The sequence below is a fragment of the Ictalurus furcatus genome, chromosome 20 (assembly GCF_023375685.1).
Source record: "Ictalurus furcatus strain D&B chromosome 20, Billie_1.0, whole genome shotgun sequence".
Taxonomy (NCBI): Eukaryota; Metazoa; Chordata; class Actinopteri; order Siluriformes; family Ictaluridae; genus Ictalurus; species Ictalurus furcatus.
Genome location: NC_071274.1, coordinates 5,008,926 through 5,034,879, shown reverse-complemented (window position 1 = coordinate 5,034,879; position 25,954 = coordinate 5,008,926). Strand labels below are relative to the sequence as shown.

Below are 25,954 nucleotides of genomic sequence, written 5' to 3'. Positions count from 1 at the left end.
ATATAGCTCTTTTCTAGATACTCAAAGCACTTTGCATGGTAAAATAGGATGGGGGGGGGTCTCCTCAACCACCACTTGTTGCGATGGCAGTCATAGTGCGCCAGAACACCCACCACACACCAGCTAGTAGTGGAGAGGAGAGAGTGATGTAGCCAATTCAGAGATGGGGATTATTAGGGGGCCATGATAGAGAAGTACCAATGGGGGAATTTCACCAGGACACCGGGGTTATATCGCTACTCTTTAACGAAAGAGTTATATTACCCACAATGCTGTTCGGTGGTTTCACCAGTGGAACTTTCTGTGTGTTCAGGTCATCCTGTGAAATTCGTATTTACGAGTTGGGAAGTCGTCAGGTGTGACCAGGTCACTTTGTTCGGAGCAACATGGCAGTCGGTGTACCTTCTATTAATTAACTACAAAAAATACAGCAAGGGTTTTTTTTAACTCTGAGTCAAGAAAATGAGAACCAAGAATGCCAATCAGGTGTGTTTAGCTTTTTAAAAAAATGTTTTTAATCAATTTATGAAGCCACTGTACACTTTATAGTTCAATATTATATCATAATTGTACGATCCTATCGTATTTTGTGCAGGTAGTTAGCTTGTTTTATTGTAAAAAAAAAAGTAGTGTGGCTTATATTTTATTATTATCTTTCTTTCTCTCTCCCTCTCAGAAATCAGCTTCTGAGGTGAGTAATCATTCAACCTCAACTTGGGGTTCAGTGTCTTGCCCAAGGACACTTCGGTATGTGGAGTCACGTGGGCTGAGAATCAAATCGCCAACCCTACAATTAGTGGACAACCTGTTCTACCACCTGAGCCACAGCCGCCCCAAACTTGTAAACACGATCTTTCCGACATGACTTGAACACACCATTTATCTCCACCTAAAGAAGATGCAGCGGCGCTTTAGTCCTTTAGTCTGTCCAGTTCTTTCATCTCCTCATGCTAATATCACCTTCAATGCCGTCTTGCTCATCATCTCGTAGATCGCTAACTAGCCAAGCTGAGTCTATGGACTAACTCAGTGCAACTGTCATATAGCTGCAGTCCATTCTGGGAGTTTGAATCCAGCATTTGGACCAATATCTCCACTTCTACATTGGAATTCTCATTAATATGACATCGAATGTCGCTGGAAAATGGTGAGTGAGAAAAGAAGCTCTTCCTCTTTTAGTTTTAGGAGCGAACAGTGAAACCTGACTGTTATTCCTAATGGTTGAGATTTGTGGAGTTTTCCTTTAAAATATTGCCATAAACGAATTCATGGCATCACAATAGTGCAGTGGATAGCATTATCCCCTTTCAACTCCAGGTTCAGGTTCAATCCTGAGCTCAGGTTACTGTCCGTGTGGAGTTTTACATGTTCTCCCTGTGTCCATGTGCGTTTCCTCCAGGTTCTCCAGTTTCCTCCAACCTCCCGAAAACATGCTGATGGGCGAATTGGATATTATAAATGGAGATGATTTACATATTCAATCATTTATTAAATTAGGTCCACTTTTACAGGCAATTCAGGAAAATGTTTAAAAAGCTACCAAACCAGGCTAGCGAACGATCAAACTGTATTGCACTTAAAGGCACATGAGTGCAGCATTAATAGATTTCTTCACTGTGTGACGAGAACCTTTGAGTGAGTATTCGCCTTCATCTTCACATTTAAAGGCTTATCCAAGTACTTACTTTCTGTGGTGTAGATACATTTAGCTACGCTTCAGTTCCTGTCACAAGCCACAAGCATCAGCTGTGGTTTCTACCATTAACACTGATGCAACGATTTTGCCGTTTACTGGAAATGAAGAAAAACAAACAGCGAACAGATCAGCCTAATCAATACACGGAGAAATTAAAGGACACGGTGTGTTTTTTTGGGATGATTTTTTTGGGAAAATTTCTTATTTTTGACACCCCTGTTTTTTTTTTCTCTCTTGTTTGCGAGACGCAATATGGCGCTAAAAGAAAGGATTTCTGTTCTGTATTACAGTCAATCGTCTATCACTCGAGTCACCTTGTTTGAGATTATCTTCAGTCATAAAGATTGTAAAATAGCCAAATATGGACTTGTTGTGTTGTTTTATTTCTATTGATGATGCTGCACGTATCACATGGCAGTAATTGGGAAATGTGATGCCCCATGAATTAGATCCTGCATCAGTTCCACTGTATTTCTCAGCGTAATGCTCTGGTAATCGAATCGTATTGGATGTCAGCTCTGTTTAGGGGAAGCAAATATCGACTGCATCTTTGAAAAGAAACGAGGGGGAAAGCAGCCCATGAGGCACAGCAAAATACACACAATCTCTTGATGTGGTCAAGGACACAAAACCGATTGTGGTGTTTCATGCATATTATTGTATTGTGTTTTATTGTATTGTGTTTTTGTGCAGTGTCTTATTATTATTATTATCATCCATCCATCCATCCATCTTCTATACCGCTTTATCCTTTTCAGGGTCATGGGGAAACCTGGAGCCTATCTCAGGGAGCATCAGGCACAAGACCTGAATAGGATTAAGCGGTATAGAAGATGGATGGATGGCACATTTAAACACAGCAAGGCTGATCAAAGTGCTGAACAGAGTAAGAAAAAGTAAAATAAAAAATAGAGTAAAATCAAATAGAGACAGACAATAGGCCTCTTTTTAAAAATGATAATTGAGGGTGCAAGGCGGATGTCCAGTGGCAATTGATTCCATAAACAAGGGGGCGGCGACTGAAAAACCCCCTTCGTTTTTAAACAGGATCGAGGGACATACAGAAGAAACCCATCAGATCTTAAAAATCTGCTGGATGAATGAATGTACACTATATAGGCAAAAGTTTGTGAACACTTGACCTTTATATCCATATGTGCTGTCAAGTTCATCCCAAAAATATGTGATCGATGGGATTGAGGTCAGTGCTCTGTGCAGGACACTCAAGTTCTTCCACTTCAACCATGTCTTCATGGAGTTCGCGCTGGGCACAGGGGCATTATCATGCTGGAACAGGTTTGGGACTCTTAGTTCCAGTGAAGGGAAATTGTAATGCTACAGCATAGAAAGACATGTTATATAATTGTGTGCTTCAAACTTTGTAGCACGAGTTTGGGGAATAAAAAAGGCTGCATGGTCGGGTGTGGAGTAGCAACTTTTTCAAATGCAAAATCTCACATGCATTGAAATTAAACGTTTCACTAGATACTAGGTCAAATTTCTTTTTTTATTTCAGCATGATCTTAGAACATAAATAGCCTAGATTAGCCTGTATAATAGTTAAAAATAGTCAGTGGGAGGGAAAAACTTATTCAATTATTAAGCAAATTAAAGGTTAGAAGGTGACCTATAATTAATTTATTATAGGCTACAGTACAGTTGGTCTATATAAAAATGACTCATCCATGGAGAATATTTGGTGGTCTGTTAAGTGATGAGCTTATTTTATAGGTTGTAATGCGCGCGCGGCTCTCAGGGGTGATGTGCTCGGCTAATTGCAGTACTGATAAGCTGCGTAGGTCTGAATAGTAGGCTAATTAGGGTGAGTCTGTCTATAGCCTGACGCTCTGTCCCGAATTCACGTGTAGCCTACTCACTACCCTTTCAAGAGCATCAGACATTTTAAGAAGTGTCTCAAACCCCTAGCTATGCGTCTTCACCTGATAGCCTTTCATTTCGCTGACCCATAATTCAGTGCGCGAAGCATAGCTACTTGTTAGAATGAATTTTGAGAAGAACTCATGGGACGCGACGCAGTGCATTTTGTTTTCATCACCGCGGTGGTTCTGACGTAGTGCTCGGCTCTGTGTAGACGGGACTGCATGCGCGTGCAGCGTGCTCCGCGCGTGAACCGAACCAAAACGCTAATCTGAGGATGAGGATGATGAGGAGGATGAGGATTAGGAGGCATTGAACGGGACAGCCGGCGACGTCAGCGATCGATTCTCTGTAGCTGGTTTATGATGTGAGACGAACGGCTGCACTTTGTAGAGACAGCGGGGACGAGGACCTGCATCTCAGCGCGGGAAAAAAAATAAAATAAAATAAAATAAAATAAAAATCCCGGTAAAGACGCCGCGCGCTTGCGACAATAAGCTTAAGGATCCGTTTATATGTAATATTAACGTTAATGCATTCATGCACGCGCTGATTTGTCTTCAAGCTCTCATCGAAGACTGAAGCATGCGCCAGTTCGCGCTGGACGTCGGGACGTTCGTGACTCTGTGCACGGTGTGCGTGTGCGACGCGTCGCGCGGCTGCGGGGAGATACAGTGCGGCGCGCGAGCCAACGGCAGCGCCACGTCGGCTGGCTGCTGCGATTTACCGCTGCGCACTTTCGCCGAGCACGCGAGCTGGCTGGCTCGGAAGCTGTCCGGGCTGCTTATCCTGCTCGCCCTTTTCGCCGTGGGCTACTTCGTGCAGCGGCTCGTGTGCCCGCGTCACCGCCGTCGCGGCCGCGCGCCACCGGAGCCCGAGTCGCTGTTAGGGGCGCGCGCCACCGCGTCGCAGGACACGTTGCTGGAGCGCTTCGAGGACGGCGGAGGAATGGACGGAGTGGACGGCTTCACATCGCCCGTGCTGCAGCCGCCAGCCTACGACGAGGTGAAAGACCTGCCTACGTACGAGGAGAGTGTGCGCGCGGCCGGGGGGAGCGTCAGGCCGGCGGCAGCGGGGCGCGAGAGACCGGAAGCCAGCCGGATTTTCAGAAACTCTGTTTGACGGGCATTTTCCTTTCTCAAACAATACACAAGTCATTTATCTGAATTCAAGTGCAATTATAAAGTGGTGGCGGTGTGTTTTAAAATGTAGGTGAGTCGCTCGTGACCCAGAACTTTTCTAGTGTTGTGTTTCTTTTTATATGCTATTTATAAGAGAGACTATCACTAACCACTGTACACACTCTGGACTGGGGGGGGGGGGGAGGGGGAGGGGAAGGGGGGGGGGTAATGAGGGAGAATAGGACTAGTGAGATTTGTGGAATGATATTTTTCAGTTAATGCAACTGAAATAAATAATGTAACGAATATTTACCACAAACATTAATCAATCAATGACATGAGATGTAACACAGAAATATTCTTGCAGTTTTATCTCTTTGGCCGGAGACTGTGAAACATGCCTAATACATGCACCAATTTAGTTTAGTTTTTGTCTTTTTGTTTTTACACAATAACTGAGACCAGAGGCAAAATAATCAGCATGCATATGGAAAAAATACTTTCTCGGGTTAAACCAGTAGCCCGCTTCAGAACAGCTGTGCAGGTGCCTAAATGTAAGGTACACATCTGGGAAGGAAAAACTGAGGCATACATAATTCAGTTCAGCTGACCTTAAATTGGCATAGGAAACCATGCTCTTCGGTTAGTGCAGATGTGCAGCAAGTGATGAGGAAAGCAGGCCAGGACTTCTATAATATTACAATTTCCAGCATCAGTGTTTGATAAGCTATAGTAGACTATTCGCTTTCTTTTCAATACCTGGATATTCTAAACACCGTTAAAAGCGCTTCGATCCCAAGTGCGATAAAAGCAGGTTTTAGTGGAAAAATAGCGTGTGATGTTACTGATCAAGGCCAGTGGTTTCATGCAGTTCATTAATCCAATTCCCTGTGTCCTGTATCATGTAGCGTTTTGCAAAGTGTGCTTGTATCTACTATGACAGGCCAGTAATGCACAAGGCTTTAACATAAACACATTACTCAGATACGCACGAGGTCGTTAGGTTACTAGATCTGATGCATAAAAATGGTTTTGGCAATTAAATGTTGCAATCCATATCAAACTTCCTCTGTAAACAGACAATTTGTGCCAGCAGTGCAGTTATTCAATACGGCTCTAATAGGTCAAATAGAGGAAAAATTGTGCCCAGATCAATGGGCATAATGGGAGGCATTAGAAGAGCAGGACTTTGGTGTTTGAGCTGTTTTTGGAGACTCGAATCCAGTCCCCTGTAAAAGTGCTTTGAAAAGTGTTTTAGTTAAAAATGATAAATTATAAATTAGAGCTATTCTTGCACACACACCTTGTTATGGATTTCCGCACTTGGATTGACCACCAAAACCGAGTTGAGAGTCTTTGACCTTACGGAAAGTGCCAGTGCCCCTGTGGGACGTGTGCACTTAGGACAGGGTTTTACTGACAGCGAGGCGTTCCTCGTTGAGTCATGGTCTGGCGTTTCAATAGCCATTCCATCACTCATGCATTAAGATGCTATTTTCTGACATTTAAGAGTTCCCAGAAGTGGACTTCTTGTTAATACTGCCCTCTTACAAGTCTTCGATTGAGCACAGAGGAGCAGTGGCTTCCACAACGAGCTTGTCCAAGGCTCCTAAAGCTGATCAATCCAGAAATGCTAAAGGAGCGGACAGTGCATGAATCAATTGGCATGATTTTAAGTGTATAATAACAGGCTGGACTAACATTTATCCCATCTGAGCATGTTGTGTGAAGCTTCCCCTTTAACGATCAGCCTATTTAACCTTAATTCACCCGCTGATCCGGTTCGAACACTAGCTTGGTCCACATAACAACTGTAGTTACTTCCAAGATTCCACGTTACAGAATACAGAGCTCAAGGAACTGTTCAAATACGGATGTTTTTCATAAGGATGCATAATTTCCCTGCACATTTTCAAATTCGATTCTATAATTCAGAACGAGGCAATAATCTGATTAAATGTACATAAGCATCATTAAATGACTTTGAAATGTTCCAAATATATACAAAGTGTCTTGCCCTGATTTTTCAGAACGTCAGGAATAACAGCTATGCCATGCCATGCCATGTAAACAAATATCTACTGGTGTACATTGCATCATTTTAAGTCTAATAAAGACTTCCACATTTCCTGCACCTAAAACATTCCTTCCTGACTATTGGAAGCATTACGATGATGATGATGATTATTATTATTAATATTCACGCATTAGTTCTGATTTTCAATTCCACCTGGCACTAATATAAACTACAGAAAGGAAAAACCATTGCTCCATTGGCATGCGGTTGGCATTTACTTTTGCTACCATGGTTTGGTTTGGTTCTATGGTTGCTGCAAATCAATACAAAGTTCTTTTGACGGCTCATCCAATGATGAAACGTTTCTATCCAGGGTGACTCCGCCCACATCTACAGAGCACCAGGGCTCCTGGAATTATTTGATGAGAAATTAAGGTGAGGACAATCTGCATCACCGTCATCAAAACACCAACTGAGGGAATGTTTTGTGTTTTTTTTTGCAAGAAAGTTCAGAGACCTGTAGAATCAGTTCCAGAGACCTGTAGAATCGACGCCAAAGAGCGGTTAACACCTTACTAAGACGTGTTATACTGTTTTTCCCCCCTTTAATTTCTCACATATTGTATTTCATACTCAGTATCCGAGACCATTATTTTAGGTATTAGATATTACATATATTTTTACAAAGTGTACACCATACCTTTAATCATTATTCCCCCCCCCCAATCATGCACAGTTTGTCTTTGATTAGTGTACAGGTTTCCTCCATCTTTGCAAGTTAATGGCAAAATTTTAAATGTTGCTGCTAAGACACATAAACCACATAATGAAAACATGCACTGTTAGAAAATTGGCTGGACCTTGGAGAGTCCGTGGAGGCGGATGCACGTGCAGAACTTCTTTATTGAAGACAACACAGTGAACAGGCTCAAAGAAACAGACTAAAGGGACAAACACAATAGATTCTGTAGACACAATAGGAACCAGGATTATCAGAATTTAATAAACTAGGAAGTAAACACTAAGAAAAATGCTAAATGACCAAAAATATAGTGCAAATAACACAAAGATAAGAACACCAGAAACTCAAACATAACCTGACATGAGTTACTGCTCCAGCAACTAAGGAAGAAACACAGGGAACTTTAGCACTAACCAATCAGGGAAATAAGAAACACATGAGTACAGTTACACAGAAAATGGAGGGAGACAACAGAGGAAGAAGTTCTACACGGGTAACATGGGTGCCCCCTAGTGTTTCAAGATGGAACTACCCCAGGGAGGCCATGACAGTATTAGAATGATCACGTGCTAAATATTTAACTTTGGCATAAGCAGTGCTGTTTTCATGTTGTTTATACTTTCAGGAGCTGATCTCTCTGTATTCACAGTAAGTCTGTTGTTTTTTTTCGTTTTTTTTTTTTACTGATATACATCTAAATTACGTAGATCAACACTGGACAATTTACACATGATTCAGACCAGATGAGAAAAAAAAAAATCTCAACATCTGGATTTGGATTTAGGGGATTTACTGTAAAAGCATTCATCTACAGAAGGAAGGAGTTTTTAATGTTACTAGAAATAAGTAGATATATATATTTTTTTTTAAATCCAGATGTGGTGATGAAGACTAGCAGTTTCTATAATGATGTATAATTATCACCAGGAGTTTGCTGTCATGGACAGAAATCTCATAACAGTAAAAGAATTCTTTGGTTGTGTAGTTAAGATCGGCGGTCATAACGTGATGTACTCACCAACGTGACGTGATTTGCGACCAAAGATGGCCAACGATAAAGTTCTAGCTAATGTCAGTGCTGCTACAATGCTCCTCAAAAAGCCACAGATAGGACGACTGCACAGAATTACACAGAACTCTCGGAATAGCTACAAACACGATAGCTACGAATAGGAAATGTAAACAAAACAAACTAAGAGACAGGAATAAACATCCTTATGACCTTAAGCTCACTTTGGAGAATGTTTCCGTTTATGCGACCCCATTTTCTGCACGAGTCCAGATTAACGATGTACGCAGAACGTAGTCATTTTCTTTCAAAGCATGTCTATTCTTGGAGTTATCTTCTCTATATAATCTGTGTCGTTTTCACCGACGACGACTTCTTTTTTTTTTTTTTTTTTAACTGCTAAATTGATACGTAATAAAAGTGACAGGAAAATAATTATTCAGGGGAAAAAAATATGTTTGCTGTTTCTCAGATGTCTCTATTTAACATGCCTGGAATCCATCACGTCTTAAAATCTAAGCACTCCACTGTCCCTTGAAAGACAATCAGAGATTAATACCTAACGATTGGCAAGGAAGCAATAGAGCTTGATGACAGCGAGTCTGGAGTACAAGACAGACCGCAAATGCTTGGCTGTAACTCACTTAAAATGACGAACCCGATGGAAGCCATTAGTTTTACGATACGTCACAGATCGGTTAAGTACATGTCAATGCAGAGACCTCTTCATATAGAATGCACGAAGCAAACGGTTATGGACAGGAAAAAAGAAAAGAAACAATTGACTGGAACATGGGTGGAGATTAAAAAGGGAGATGAGAGAAACCGATGGAAGGAGCCAAGGATGTAAATCAAAGTGCTGTTTTATGAACCATGACAGTCAAGAGAGATAAATTAATTGAAAATTCATGAGAGATAAAGGAAAGAAAGAAAAAAAAATGAGCAAACAAAACTAACGGCTATTCTACGGACTGTAAAACGCAGCTGCTAAAATCTGCATTTGTAAAATGTACCTTATTGTACTCATGTTTAGTGTTTATCTGGTTTGTCACGTAGTCCGGACCAGTTGGTACTTTCCAGAAAAAGCCCATTTGACTGACATTGAAAATGTCCAAGCACAAAAATCTCACAAGGATATCTCATTTTGCTTCAAGCAAAACTCTCAAATAACCTCTAATGTCGTGAATGTTTTTTTTTTTTTTTTTTTTTAAGACTACTGACTAGATGAAAAGCTTCTTTTCATGCTCTGAAAAGCTTCTTTTATCACAGACTTAAAAGGTTGACACTGGTAGATACTGGCACCTGGAAGTGCAGAGCCTCAATCAGATTGCAACCTTTAAGATCCTGAAAGCTTGTGGCCCGGAAAAGAGAACAAAAACCTAGACAAAGTGTCTGAGTTTGAGAGTAGAGTTGATGTAGTTCAAAGCAGTCCTGGATCGCTCTGAAAGACCTGGAAAATATCCGTCCCCAAAAAATCGTTATATTATAGCATTATATTCAGGGGTGGAAAAATCAGTAGTGTGTGCATTTTCCGTACATTTTCTCTCTAATATAGTCTTGGTCAATTCCCTCCCACCAGCCTGCTCTCTCTTATCATACTACTACCAACTACCAATCAGGGAGAGTGAAAGCTAACACACACTTCCTGGTAGACATGTAAAGCCCCCAGAAACGAAGATTCACAATGCAGTGTAGCGTACTTGGTGGAAAGAGCTATCAGCCCTCTTCCGCATACGTGATCTCACAGGTGCCAACGACTGGCTAGTGTCACTCTGATTGAAAGGGAAGAGAGAGTACGACACACGTCCAGCCCCGAGCGCACGGTCAGTTTTGCTCTCTCGGACTCCCGGCCTGTAGTAGATGGCTGTGGTATCGTCAGGATCTCCGGCATCCTTCTGCACCGCTCAGGAGCCTGGCTATTAGTTTTCCACTCTGGCCAGAGTGACCAGCCAAACAGAAAAAGTAAAGCCTGCTGCACTACAGTAAAATCTTTTATGAGCGACGTGAGGATAGAACACTACAGCTACAGAATGACTGTCTATGTGCTACATTACAAACTGTTAGAGGAGGATATTAATCGTACACATTTGTAACACTGGGCACACGGTGGCTTAGTGGTTAGCACGTTCGCCTCACACCTCCAGGGTTTGATTCCCGCCGGGGCCATGTGTGTGCGGAGTTTGCATGTTCTCCCCGTGCTGCGGGGGTTTCCTCCGGGTACTCCGGTTTCCTCCCCCAGTCCAAAGACATGCACGGTAGGCTGATTGGCGTGTCTAAAGTGTCCGTAGTGTATGAATGGGTGTGAGTGTGTATGTGATTGTGCCCTGCGATGGACTGGCACCCTGTCCAGGGTGTACCCCGCCTTGTGCCCGACGCTCCCTGGGATTGGCTCCAGGTCTCTCCGTGACCCTGAAGGAAGGAGTAAGCGGTAGAAGATGGATGGATGGACATTTGTAACACTTATTGTAGCTAGCTAATAAATGTATGATATTTTTTTTCATTCAAGATGAGGCCAATTGCGGCAATTATATTCAATGCTGCACTGTAGAAGTTGTTACACTTATGTGTGTAATTAGTGAGTAAAATATAATCTTCTATCCGCTCTTCTTCATCATGCAAACAGAAGCCAAGAGACACTTGATTTGATGTGTGTATTTATTAAACAGCTTTTACACATCATTAAATAAGGCCTTTTGTTTCATCTACAATATGACTGCGTACAAAATTGACTTATAAAAAGATCAGTGCTTGTAATCAATGAATACACCCTTTCTTTTTTTTTTAACATGATAGAAGCATAAATATGATCAAAAGAACACACAAGGCTGACCAACGAACAACAAGAGGAAACAGATAACTGGCACATTACTGATAGACCCAAAAGTTACTTATCCAATGTAATCTGTCTCCAGGAGTCTGACCTCAGGTCAGCAGTGAGAACAATGGTTGCTGGGTAATGTCTGTTTTTCAGCGGTGAGAGGCCATGCTGCTCCTGACAGAAGAGCTGGCTGCTCGCTCTCTCTCTTTGGCTAGCTCCATCTCAATCTTGGACTGGATCTTCTCCCAATCCACTTCCACCTACACACACACACACACACACACACACACACACACACACACATATGAGCACACGCTGGGCAATAATAGCAGGGTTGGGAAGGATAATTTGTGTATTCGTTCTGGGCTACTGATTACCTGATTAAATCAGCAGCAGCAGTGTGGAGGATTACACAAACTACCTCATGTAGTCTTATACCTACATTATTCATTTGAATTCTGTTCTGTTTAAAAGTGATATACTGCAACAGGAAATAAAGCATTGGCTGGATTTCCATCTGATGAAAAATCCTCCCAACCGGAGGCCGAGCCAGATTATCCGCGTGTCATGTTTCACCGCTCTGTTTGACTTCCTGTCAGGAGGAGTACGTTATGTCAAAATTCTGATATCTGATGTTTTTCTTTTTACTCCGCTTAATAACTCGAATTAACTAGGAGTATCCGTCTAGTACTTCAGAACTTTCTCAAAATCGGTATTTTGAACACGTTTCCGTGTTCCTCGATGACGGCCAGTTCGAGCGTTTTCTGCTAATTAAATTCTAAGAAGAGTTTAAGGAGAGAGAAAAACGAGACACGTGAAATCGGATCACCCCTTCAGAGTACTGCAGGAAACGCTTGTTGGTTTCTTCTTTGCCAAAGTCTTGCAGGAACTTCTGTCTGTGAGCAAGGACGGTGTCCACATGGGTTTTGTGCTTCACTGCCAGTTCCAGAGCTCTGAGGAAACAGCTGTGTTAGGCAAAAAAGTGCTCACACACACACACACACACAGACAAACATTTACACACAGCATCTAACCTGTCCCAGTTGAAGAGGTCAATGTGGATCTGTATGGCCTGGTATATGAGGCCTGCTTGTAGTAATGTAGCTTCAGCTTCTTGTACTTGTCCACTAAAGAGTAGTATATGAGCCAGGGAGGATTCCTTAGAGGGCAAATCCTTTATAAATTTTATATACTGCACTTTATCCACCTAAAGAGATTGGACACAATACACACACACACGCACACGAACAGAGGGCCCTTTTCATTTTAAAAGGAATGCAGATGGGAGGAGAGCATTACATTATAAACGCTCACCTTTCTGAGCATTACGTTATACATCACGCTCACCTCTCTGATGGCCGCGTATGCTGTCTCAGCCGTGTTAAGCTCTCTGTTCGCCATGGCCATGCCAGCCAGACACGCCCACAGGGCCTGATCCTGCAACACACACACACACAACAAAACTTTCAATCCCTCGACAAGCAGAAAAGCAAGATTCACATGATGGTTAGATTCACAGTTTTTATTCTGATGCTTCTTCTTGATATCTTCCTAACTTTTCCCTCTTTAGTTAACATGCATGCAACTCACAGATGGAGATGTCCATCTGTGCATGGCATAACGAAGACTAATAAAAAGTTGTACAGGCTTTGGCCATTTATTTTCTTGAATGTAACATACTTTGATGTTTTTATTTACAAGGCTTCCTGCAAAGATCATGTTGTGTAAGCACAGTTGAACATAGGTCGTGGAAAAAACAGTCAGTCTGCCTAGACCTCAAAATCTTTGCTAGTGTGATTTCCTCACATGAATAAAGTGAACGAATAAGCCTAAATAATTCGGCGTGTGATCAGATACCGGCTGTTAAAACGTCCGCCATACTCCAGCACCACAAAATTCGAGGCGACTTGTAAAAGTTTGCTCGTGTGCAGTTTGCAGTTATTAGCTCAGGTCTTCGTATTTAAAATAAGTACAACACCACAACATTGGGAATATTCTCTGGGACGAACTAGCAGGCCAAGGAATGTCTCTGAAATAACAGTTCCAATGCAAATATTGTTTAAAACTGTAATTAAATGTTATGTTATGTTTAGGTTTACATTACACTTCAGTGCAAAAGGAACAGTGAAGCAAAATGACAGAGATAGGACAAATCCCAAAAACCAAACCACTGTAGTGGATGAAACATAGAAGAATGGTAAAGCTGATGTGCAGCATCATCCAGCTGTGTATGTTATGGTTGTGTTTCGTGCGAGAGAAGAGGCAAATTTGTACGGTTTAGTTTGGGGGGAAAATGTAATGGGGGTCTGATGCTCAGATGATATCATGACCTGACAGAGGGATAATAAGGACAGGAAGGTCATTAGACTGGCGTCTCTGCTGGGACGGGGATGTTAATAGTCCCAGTTTCTCTCTCTCTGTATGAGGCTCGTTACTGTGGTGCTGCAGGCCAGATCGATTAATTAACTGCAGAGAGAGAGAGAGAGAGAGAATAGACAGTGCAGAAAGGAGAAATCAGTGCAGGAGCAGGGCCCTGACATAAAGAGAGTATTCGAACACAGCGATTTACAAACTACAAACAAAAGGTATGGTGTAATCATCTACTGTCTCAGTTAAAAAACAAACAAACAAAAAAACACCACATTCACCAAACAAAACATTCCTGCTCTACACCTCCACCATATCCGAGGCATGGAGCAGCTGCTTAATGCATTTATATTCAGTGATTGAGAATCTCCAGCACTGGAGCTATTAGTCAGCATTAAGTCACTGCCTTGAGGTGTGTGTCGCGCTGGCGGCCCAGTAAAACTCAGACCACTGTTCTGTCACTGGACTAACTTTTACCCAGAGACCTCCTCCTCCTCCTTCTCCCTATTCACTCCCTCTCCGGGAAGAGCCACGCCACTGCAGCGTTTACCAGAAATACGGAAGCGCCACATCGCTGGATTCTTCATCACATCCCCACTGACCACCCCCAAACTCCACCTGCTCAACCAGACACTCATGAGCTACATGCTGAACACATCACTTTGCCCATAGACAAGATGTATCACGGTATTTTGTTTGTCTGAGAAGTTATAGAACACATCCATTAAAAAAGTCAGTATTATTACATTTTCAAAAAAAAAGCTATTATACCGGGCAAAAAACCCCCACAAGATCAACAGTTTTTTTTAAAACAACTGTGGGATATAAATAGGCAAGTAAGCATGCACGCAGGTTGGAAAGCGAGCAAGTGAGCAAGCAAGCGAATATGTAAGCAAGTAAACAAACAAACAAGTAAGTAAGCAAGTTAGTAAAAATTAAGCAAGCGAATAATTTTTAATTTTAATTAAATTCGGTACGCGAGTAAACAAATTAATTAAGTAAGTAAATAAGTAAGGAAGTCGGCAAGCAAATAAGTAAGCAAGTAAACAAGTACAGTTGAGGTGATAAGTTTACATACACCTAGATGCATTAAGAGTCAGGGGGATGTAAACTTATGAACAGGATCATTGGTGTAAATTGTTTTATTATTATTTTGTCTTCTGGGAAACATGTAAATATTTTATGTAGCTTCTGAAGGGCAGTACTAAATAATAAAAAAAGATCTTTAAACAAAATAATAACAATTTACACCAATCTTCCTGTTCAAAAGTTTTCACCCCTCTGGCTCTTGTGTACGAGTCCCTCAGTCGTCCTCAGTGTGAAAAGACGGATCTCATCATCATATAGCCGCTGTTGGAAAGGGGTCAAATATGTAGAAGATGCTGGAAAAGTAAATAATGTGCAGGACCTGGAGCATTTTTCTGAAGAACAGTGGGCAGGTTAACTGCTCAGGACAAACAAGGGACTCGTGAAGAACTCTCACAAAACATAACATCATGTCGCTGATCATAAAGGTGACGACACACAGTATTAAGATTCAAGCTTGTGTAAACTTGTTCATGTGTGTAAATTCAGTTATTATTGTGTCTTGTAGACGATATGTAAACATCTGTTATGTGAAATAGCTTATTCAGGGCAGGACTCAATAAAAAACTAAATGCAATTTTTATGATCCCCCTTATTATTATTATTATTGTTTTAATTATCAGCATTTTGCAGATTCTGCAAGGAGTATGTAAACTTATGATCTCAACTGTAAGTACATAAGAAATATTTACGTAAGCAAGCAAACAAAGTAAGTATGTAAGTAGTAAATAAATGACAGTAAAGTAATTGCTCAGTGTGGTAGAAGTACTGACATTATTGTAACACTTGCTTTGCAATGACAAAAGCGAAAGTCAAGTGCACGTGTTTTGAATATAAGAATATAAGATTATTAAGCCTATTTCTAGACATTTCTTTAGCAAATTCTAGCTTGTAATTGTCTTATTTCATTTCATATTATTTATTTCAATCAATTATGTTTAGAAAGGAGCAAAACTATATCAATAGAAAACCATTTCATGCTTGAATTTACAAAAAGGTCCAGAAATGGGTTTAATAATGAAAAAAGTATATTTGTTTTATCATAATCTCATAATAAGAAATTAGACATATTCAACTTTTTTTTTTGTTTATTATTTTATATAAAAGATTTGCAGAGGACAGAAAAAAAAACGATGCAATCGATTAACTGTTACACACTACTAATAAAATGGAAATATTATAAAGAGTAGAGTAGATCGACGGGTGCCGTTACTTAGCTGCCGATGGTTCAGGTAGTCACACTTCATGTGAAAACTATAGCAAGAGCATGGATAGACTGTGTTCTAACAGAACAGATAGTGTGAGAACTAACAGTTGGGTAACGCCATACCGGGACTCTCTCAGGGTCTGTAGTTAAAGCGTCATAATGCCGGGAGGGTGAGGAGTGAGCGCACAGCTGCCTGCTGTATGCATTAATTGCTGGGTGAGGTCGGTTGTGTACGGTAAATGATGACACATGAACTAATTAGAAACAAATTCAAACCACGCTGGCACTACCTCACAAACCCACTGTAGCGTCAGGCAATCCAGTGTGGACGCTCCATCTGCCCAAGGCTCATTCAGACACCCAATTAAAACTGCACAAACACCAGCCAACAACAAAAGTAATAAATACAGCATTCTTCTTTAAAACGAGCAGGACTTAGTGGAGCATTTTGTGCAAATCCAGAGGACTGTATACAGGCCACAAAATCAATCTCAAGGAAACAATTAAAATTTGATTCAAGGCAACAAACCTTGTCATTTGACATTTAGCACAGCCTTACTTTTTACATTTATAGATCAGCTAGAGGGAAAAAAAAAAGATTTGTTAGAAGTGAGAAACCTGGATAGAAGAAAAAAAATGCATGAATTATAGGGAAATAATAAAAAGAGTAAAAGAGAGATAGGAAGCAGGAAGACAGGGAAGAGAGACAGGTCATGAGGCGTGTTTCTCTGCACGCTCTCTCTCTCAGTATTTTTATAGAACTATTGATCTAGTGTTCAGTAATCAGTACTACTGACTTCATGTTAGACGTGAGTTACAGACATGGAGACAGACATGGAGACAGACATCCGTTCCTCACCTTTACACCTGACGCATATGGTAAAACAGCTGCTGCTTGAAAATCATTTAAATTCAAGGTCATTCAAGGTCAAGGACAAGCTTACAGCATGTCGACTCTCTTAAAGTCCCTGAAAGAAACGGCTGCGTCCCCAAAGGAGAGACGCCAGTTCGTCTCATCTACTAATGGCTTGATGTTGGTAAGTGATCAGGATTGGAGCTCTGAAGGGATGTGCCTCCTTTAGAGTTTTTAATGGTCACGTTCCGGAGCCAGGAAGCTCATGTATGTGGAAGAGGGTAGATAGCAGTTCAAAACAGAACAGGCACGTGGTAGCTTTCGTTCTCCCAGTTGGTAGGTAAGTCAGAAGATAAGAAAACATGTAAGTAAGTAACTAAGTACAGTGGTGCTTGAAAGTTTGTGAACACTTTAGAATTGTCTACTTATCTGCATAAATATGACCAAAATTTCAGCAGATTTTCACACAAGTCCTAAAAGTAGACAAAGAGAACCCACTTAAACAAATAAGACAAAAATATTATACTTGGTCATTTATTTAGTAAGGAAAATGATATATATTAAATCTTATATCTGTGAGTGGCAAAAGTATGTGAAGCTCTAGGTTTAGCAGTTAATTTAAAGGTAGTACTAGAGCCCGATGTTTTTAATCATTGGGATGACAATCCATTGATTGAACCAAAAAATAATGTTTGGAGAAAGGAAAATACTGCATTTTATCTTAATAACCTTATGTGAAACTGTGAAACATGGTGGTGGTAGTATCATGGTTTGGGCCTGTTTTACAGCATCTGTGCCAGGACGACTGGCCATCATAGATGGAACAATGTATTCTGAATTATACCAGGGAATTTTAAAGGAAAATGTCAGGACATGATCTGAATCTCAAGTGAAAGTCGGACATGCAGCGAGAAAGCGACCCTAAGCACACAAGTCATTCTACAACCCCAATTCCCAAAAAGTTGGGACGCTGTGTAAAATGTAAATAAAGAATGCAACGATTTGCAAATCTCATAAACCCATGTGTTATTCACAATAGAACATAGAAAACATATCAAATGTTTAAACTGAGGAAATTGACCATTTTAAGGAAAAAATAAGGTAATTCTGAATTTGATGGCTGCAACACGTCTTAAAAAAAAAAAAAAAAAGTTGGGACGGGGGAAAAAAAAGGCTGGAAAAGTCAGTGTTACTAAAAAGAGGTTAATTGGCATCAGGTCACTAACATGATTGGGTATTTAATAAAAAAAAAACTTTTTTTTTTTAACCTTTATTATAAGTATTTGAAAACGTGAAGGTCACATGACTACAACATGCATGTAGGCTAAACCTGTGTCCAAAAAAAACCCCTTCAGAAGTGTCACTTCTCTGACATGTACTTTTAAACTTCTTCCATACTGTATTGTTTTGTGTTTTAAACTTGGAGAACACTCGGTTTTGTTTTAGTTTGGGCAGGAGATGATAGCCACTTCCAGGAGTGTCTTTATACTGAAGAAAAAGTGCGAAACCTCCTTCTCCCACAGAATATAACATCGGAAATACTGTATATTACTTAAGATTATTTCCACTGGCCTTTTTAAAGGGTGTAAAACAATGGAATACTGACATGATGGGACTACAATCCTACAGACACTTGGCAGGGTCTGAAAAAACAAAATACTAATATGTACAAAGATGAGGCAGCTCATTTACACAGCCTTCACTTAACTCCCACACTTCTACTCCTCTAGCTCATACACACACACATACGGCGAGTCACTTTCTCTGTGCATGCACAGACCTGTATATCTGTGTGTGTGTGTGTGTGTGTGTGTGTGTGTGTGTGTGTGTGTGTGTGTGTGAGAGAGAGAGAAAGAGAGAGAGTCCCAGTCTAAGGTCTAATTTACATGGGACTTTCCCAGGCTCGGGAAAGCTCAGCCATGTGTCCAGTGTCCGGTTTGTCTCCCTTTACAGCTCAAAATGTGCAAGCAATTTAAAGTCTCTACTAATGGAACAATTAATTTGAAATCATTAGCCCCAGGTCACGTTAAAACAGTTCCCCTCAGTCTGTGTATTTCACTCCGGGTCAAATCACTCTCTCCATAACTACTGTATATAGAGCGAGAGCTGTCTGCTCTCCGCTTTCCCACCACAAGATGGACAGGCTATCTCCACGCTGCAGCCTGTAAAGTTTTGTCTTCTCATTATCATTTTTCCCCCCGAAAGCATTACTGTGTTTAATCAAACTGTCAGTGCTGGAAATAAGCTACATAGCTGTTTAAACAGGACCCAGGAGGCATGTTACACTAATGCGCATTTCTGTTTGTGTTATAAAATGCTGTATAAAATATTAACACGATTTCGCCAAATTACATTATTCAAGATAACTACCATTCTTTACTGATGCAAGTGAAAAGAAAGAAAGACAAAAAGACAGGAGAGAGAGAGAGAGAGAGAGAGAGAGAGAGAGAGAGAGAGAGAGAGAGAGACTGGCAAGAAAAAGAAAGAAAGAAAGAAAGAAAGAAGTTCTATTCATTGTTTGTATTATAAACTGTTATACAAAATATTGATGAGAGAAAGAAAGAAAGAAAAAGAAAGAAAGAAAATAGTATTCATTGTATTATAAACTGTTATATAAAATACTGATGAGAGAAAGAAAGACTGGCAAGAAAAAGAAAGAAAAAAAAGAAAGCAATCATGGTGAAGGTGAAGAAGCTTCCTAAAGTTCTCAGGGACAACATTATTAAAAACAAGACTCGAATGGAAAATGCTACAGAGCCATAGCAAAGACCTTAAACTTCCCTGTCACTACAAACGCTTTAATAACATGCAGGTGGAACATTCATGGAACCATAACTAATGGCCCCCAACAGGTGCACCACGCAAGAGTTCATAATGCACTTTCAGTACGAGAGTTGCCGGAGGACCTGAATGCAGCAGAAGCAGCAGTTACACAGAGAACAATGAACTGCAACGCAATCATCTCTGTTCCTACAGCCTACACAAATCCGCACAACTTCTCTGTTAAAAAAAGAAACACAGAGATGCAAAAGATATCAGAACCCTTATGGAACTATATAATAATTCATCTGGTCATGTTTGGAGAAAGAAAGGTTGTGTGTATGCTCCCACGATCACCATATGCACAGTGAGAACATCACGATATATAGATGGATACTTTTCTTCAATCTGTACCGAGGCGTTACACACCATCAAAGGAAACATGAATGGAGTGATGTACCGTTACATATTAGAGGCGAATTTAATGTCTTCGGACATGAAACGGACTCTGGGGAGAAGATGGACGTTTCAACAAGACAACGACCCCCAAACATACAGCCAGAATAACTCTAGAAGGCCTTGCGTGTTCGAGACAATCTCTTGACTTGAATCTCACTGGAAATGAATGAGTTTGGGCAGACAGGTGTACCTTGGCGAAGCGGCACAGATGCAGGGCCTCCTCCCAGCGAGCGGAGCCTGTGTACTCGTGCAGCATGGTGGGGTAGGGTGGCACGCCGCCGTATACCAACGAGCCATCAGCTCGCCTCACTGTCACCTGCGTACCCGTGTAGTTCAGGATGTGTGGAGCGCTGCTGAATTCACTGCAGGAGAAACAAGCACATGGTCACGTAATGATGGATAATAATATATAAAGCTGAAAGTGAGTGCATGCATTTGGATAGTGAGTGTAAAGGCATGCCTCAGCGCTCACCGTTTTTCACTCTTAACACTTCGAGGTGAAAGCGTTTCACATTAAATACAACTAAAAACGTTTAAACAGTATGACAAAAACAAAACACTCGAGGTGCTTAAAGTGGTAACAGATCACAACTCACCGTCGCTGATTATTTCCCTATAACATCGCATGCTATCGTGATTTATTCCTTACTTACAGCAGCTGTTATCCCGAGGAAGCACTGACTACAGTTCTAATCAGAAAGCTCCTCTTCCAAAACAGCTCAGGATCATCACAAACCTTTTCATATTTTGCTAATCCAACTCGGTGCTTGAGAGTCTCAGTATGAGGTAGCGATAGCACACAGGTATTGTGTTTACTCAGAGGATTAGACCAAGTGTAAAAACCTACACTGTTGTGCGAGTGTGTCTCACCTGGCATCCTTGGTGAAGAGTGTGTTGGGTAGCAGGTCCTTGTCTACAAACACAGCACTGGGGTAGTACCATACAGTGAACTGGTTGTCTTGGATTCCACACAAGATGTTGGCTGAGTCATTCCAGACCATGGTGTGAACCATAGAGCCTGGAAAAAAAGAGAAAGAGAAAGAGAGAGAGAGAGAGAGAGAGAGAGAGAGAGAGAGAGCAAGAGAGAAGTCAGTTAATCAATAATACTAGTCTTTCACTGCATTATGAATGATGTAATACAACTGCAATGTATATGAAACATAGCGTGTGTATAACAACTGAAAAGTACAAAGTCACATTAAAGCATTAACACTAAAATGCACTTCCTGGCTCTGCATTGAATAACATTTGCGTGTTATTAAGTACAGTTCTACAAACATACCAAAAAAAAAAAAATGATTTACTCATAAAGGAAAAGCTTCAGAGTGGTACCATCCTACTAACTATAAAAGCCCTGAACCATAAGTCGTGAAAAAATATTGAAGTGCTATGTTGTGATTTGTACTCAATAACGTTAATGTTATATATTAATAATAATGTTATATATCAGGAGCGTGATGGATAAAAAGCATGATGTTCTTCATTACGTGATGCAAGTTCTACCATTCCATTATATTATACCCCATATAGCGAACATATATAGTGAACAGGAAACCATTTAGGATTTAGCCTAACTATCCGTTGGATATGGAAGCCATAAGTGGCTGTGCATTATTAATATATTTTTTTCTTTCTTGTTTTCTTGTGAGCCAGACTTAATTTTCTCGTGATCTCCACATAACAAAAAAAAGCTGTTTTTTCACAATGTAATTTTATCACGAGAAAATCCCGTGCCACGTGAGGTGATCGCGTGCACGTCTTCACCATCGCCAGCGTAAATGTAATAATTACGCACTGTAGCGATGGACTTTATCTCCGCATTAAGAGGGAGGGGTGTCTCCTTCTCAAGTGTCGGACACTAATGTGGAAGTCAATCGTATGTTGAACGTAGAGCTGTTTCAGCTTGACTGAGTCTTTGATCAAAGTCAAAACGAATTTGTTCATCCATGATGCTGTGGGACTGCTCTAAGCTTTTGCTGCGTCCAGAACAATAAAAGCAACATCATGTTATGTCGACTACACATATTAATTCATGATCACGAGAAAACGACAATTTTTTTATGTTGAGATCAAGGAGAAAGCAAAAAAAAAAAAAAAAAGAAAATGGCCGCTCAGGGCTTCCGTAGCTGGAGGTTCAACTCTCTACAAGTTGAAGATGATGTTGGAATTCTATGTGGGTGTTGGGAAATGTAAGAAATGTAAATTCAGTGGAAGAAACCATTACTATAGATAAGTTATTTGTCTCTTCTTGATTACATAAATCATTAAAGGTGAAAATTGTCGCTTTCTAAGCAAAGGTAATGTATCTACAATCAAACAAAACACTTTCTAGCTAGTGGAAAAGCTCAAAAATATGTCTCTGTCTTTTCACCAATCTTGTGCATTCTCTGCTCTCTGCCCAGCCTGCGCGCAGAGGTCAGATAAAGGTCGTTGTTCTTGTCAATCAAAGCGATCTTCCTGTCGTTGGAGGCTCCACACTGGTCAAGGGCAATTTCCATTACCTCCATCTGAGAGACATATACAGAGGTTTTGGAGAGAGAAAGAGAGAGAAATTGGTTGCTTCAAAACCTTCTAGAAGCCTCTTCAAACGTTCGACCCGCTTTCCAACCGTGCCAGACTGAGAAAAAGATTGTCCCTGTAAATAATAAAGTTTTATTACACTTTAAACTGAGCATTAGGATCAAAACAGGTGTTTAACCTGAACATTCACAATATGGCTGGAAGATAAAGATGAAGCATGCCTGTATTTCAGCAATGACAGCTTGTTGAATTTATTGTGTCTTTAGGCGTGATACAATTTGGAACCGGCCCTTGGCTTTGCGAATGTATGTGGTGAAACGTGCCCGTGCAGCTGTGGCACGTACGATGAGCTGGCGACGGTGTGAAAAGGGTGTGAAATGCAAGCAGTGTGCAACTCTGGGCTGTCATGAAATGCACGCAGAGCGATTTTACACACCGCTGCCCGGCGCATAATCCAAACATTCGTTCACAGATGGAGCTCAGTGCATATCAAATGCGACATTCCTGAGGAGAGAGCGAGAGGGATCCTTCGGGTTAAGCTCTGTCATCCTCAGATGGCTTCTGACAGCCGCCTGTGCGCTCGAGTAGCCAGATTTGGGAATTTGCTTCACATCGCTTGCTAATGGAGAGAGCAGAACATCTATGGGGTGCTGCGTGAAGAATAAGACGGAGAATAATGATCTCACTCCAGCGGGAAAATAGTAATGGGAGATTAGGAAGAAAAATGTACATCCATCACACTTGTACTGGAGATTACTCGCGGTGACCTGCTGGAGTTTGTGTGTGTATGTTTGTGTGTGTGTGTGTGTGTGTGTGTGTGTGTGTGTGTGTATATGTGTGTGTGTGTGTGTGTGCTAGACCACTGGCATCACTTTGAAACATTCTGTTATTAGTGATCTGGCAGAAAGAAGTATTAAACAGTAAATAAGTCAGTTGGCTGAGAGAAGAGCAGGCTGTCCTAGGTTCCAATCTCTCCCTCTCTCTCACACACACACACACACAAACACACACACACACAGCAAAGGCAGACAGTGCACACACTCACAGACCTCACAGGGACCTTGTAATGTTGAGTTGAGTGTGTGTGTGTGCTTCTGCGCTTGGATAGGGAGTTTGGATGAGTATGTGTGGAAGACAAATCCAGCTGGCTCTAGCTTTAACACTCCTGGGTTTTGAAGCTGCACTTGAGGAGTGCTGGCACACACACACACACACACACACACACACACACACACACACACACACACTGACAAACAGTAACTGCTGATCCTGGCTACTTCCATCAACTCTTGTCCCCAGACCCACCCCTCCCCTTGACAACACCCCCCCCCCATTTCTTTGACCTCTCCAAGCTGATCCAAGCTTTGTGTGCACCAACTGTCCTCTGGATGGCGCTAAAGCATGTAGTGATGACTCAAGTGTGAGAAAAAGCACACGTAATATTCCATCACCTCTAACACGTCATTAACAACTAGTTAATCTCTTAATTTTGATGAAAGAAACGGTGTTATGATTATTTCAAATCATTTACAAAGTCTAAGGAATGAAACTTCTCCTATTTGTCGTGAGCTCAGACGCCGAGTTCGACTAAAGCTCGTAACTCGGAATTCCTACACGGAAACTCGGGAAGGTCTCCTCGACCCGGAGCTCGGCATGTGACGTCAAATCGGCGTGGCCGCTCACGGCATCACCAGTAAACGAAGCAGCACTTCTTTCTTTTAAATGAGTTATACTGTATATACTATTATTCACTGCAGATCAATCCATATACACATATATCAGCTTGTTAAATCTAGAACACTGACTATACACTTTGCTGTTTCGAGGAGATAAATACATTACTCATTACTAACGCTATCAGGGAAGATTGTTGCTAACAAAAGGGGTCAAAAATGACATCATTTTGAATTCAGAATTCCTAAGCAAGTCGAATGCAGCGTCAGCCTTCATCACGAGTTACTGTCTCAGACCACAGATATTTGCAGGACCGATTAGCGCTCCAAATATCTGTACATGTATTCAGATTGAAACCCAAAATCAGTGTTTTTTTCTTCTTTTTTACATTAAATATGAATCCAACAATATGTTGCAGAAATTAGTGGAACTAATTAAGCACCGCTTAATTCAGTTCTATTTGAACTGTACAGCTTTTTAACAAATGGACATGATCACAAAGCAGCTTTTACAGAAATATAATCAATTCAGGAGATACATTTCAAATGTATACATTTATCCCTAATGAGCAAGTCAGAGGCGACGGTGGCAAGGAAAAACTCCCTGAGACGATGTGAGGAAGAAACCTCGAGAGGAACCAGACTGAAAAGGGAACCCATTAGTGCGATTATAAATAATTCCCTTCTATTACTGTGTACTACATGGTCAAAAAGTGCAGCTGTGTGACCAGGAAATATGGAAACCAGTATAGTTTTCATATAGTCTATTTTGTTGAAGTTATTAACTGCTCACTGATGCAGACTTGAGGTCCTTAAGTGGTACCATCCTCAGTAATCTCACCAAAGCGATCTGATCTCCCCTCAGCTGGGGCTTCTCTTTTATACAGTTTGCCATCCCATGTGTACGCCCCTCACTCTTTTCCAATCCTATCGTGTGTGTTTTTAGGTATTTTCTGAGCCCCGTTACATTTTGATTTTTCTTATTTTCGAGGCCTGTTATGTTTACTTTTCTTATTTTCGATTCCCTTATTTCTGACTGGTTTTGGTTTTTTGAAAAACAACTTCAGCTCCCTAGGTCACTATTAATCTGACTGTTAACAAGTGAGGACCTCAACCATCTCTTTGAATCTTCCTTTGCTTTTTACTATGGGTAAGTGTATAAACTCTGTTTATTTCTTTTAATCATCTTTATTTCATCTATCTAGTGTGTTTACATATCTTGCATGTATGTGCATGTGTTACGCAGTAAGTGAGTGTTAGTAACTTATGATACTATTCCCTATACCTATTCTGTGTACTTTATAAATTTGTCAAGACAGCAGATTCAACTATGTTACACCTGAAACAGACTGACTTATGGCTGGGAGTGAAAGATTAAATCCTATCTCTCTGTTTTTATCTTCCTACAGCTGGGCCACTCTCCTTTAGTCCTTTCTCATTCCATAGCATGGGCCTGGACCTGAATACACGCTACTTTTCCCTTAACAAAACCCTTGTTTTCCGACAGTTGTTTCCCTTGTGTTTTATTTGTCATAATTTTCATCCAACAATCTTTAGGCTGTCCATGTGGGGGCCCATCCTCAGCAACGGCGAGTGATTTCCTTTACAAATCATGCTCACGCAATTATTAGTTTTGTTTGCAGTTGTTTGCGATATTTCCGAACAGATTTTACTGGTTCCCAAAATATAAATAAACTAGTGTTCTGTATTTCCTGTATATCTGCATAACAATGTACTGTATGTTGTTA

At 40.9% G+C, this 25,954-nt stretch overlaps 2 protein-coding genes across 6 annotated transcripts in view; one reads left to right on the top strand and one right to left on the bottom strand.

Annotated features, from left to right (window-relative positions):
• Positions 1-3,832: 3,832 nt before the first annotated feature.
• LOC128624392 (uncharacterized membrane protein C3orf80) lies at positions 3,833-4,709 on the top strand. The gene has a single exon (XM_053652016.1). It carries the CDS (start codon positions 4,160-4,162, stop codon positions 4,694-4,696), a length of 537 nt encoding a protein of 178 aa, XP_053507991.1. The 5' UTR covers positions 3,833-4,159; the 3' UTR covers positions 4,697-4,709.
• A 2,797-nt stretch (positions 4,710-7,506) lies between these two features.
• The window catches only part of ift80 (intraflagellar transport 80 homolog (Chlamydomonas)), an 87,629-nt gene continuing 69,181 nt past the window's right edge, over positions 7,507-25,954 (bottom strand). For 3 of the 5 annotated variants that reach the window (XM_053652042.1, XM_053652040.1, XM_053652043.1), the window contains exons 14-20: positions 22,385-22,520; positions 20,884-21,031; positions 20,204-20,375; positions 12,629-12,718; positions 12,316-12,488; positions 12,111-12,234; positions 10,991-11,541 (exon numbers count right to left, since the gene is read on the bottom strand). In XM_053652042.1, the coding sequence (XP_053508017.1) occupies positions 11,431-11,541; positions 12,111-12,234; positions 12,316-12,488; positions 12,629-12,718; positions 20,204-20,375; positions 20,884-21,031; positions 22,385-22,520 (954 nt within the window). In that variant the 3' untranslated portion in view covers positions 10,991-11,430. Of the gene's footprint in view, positions 10,873-10,990; positions 11,542-11,658; positions 11,874-12,110; positions 12,235-12,315; positions 12,489-12,628; positions 12,719-20,203; positions 20,376-20,883; positions 21,032-22,384; positions 22,521-25,954 lie in introns of those variants that run through there. The other 2 variants (XM_053652041.1, XR_008388766.1) reach the window with 2 other exon arrangements.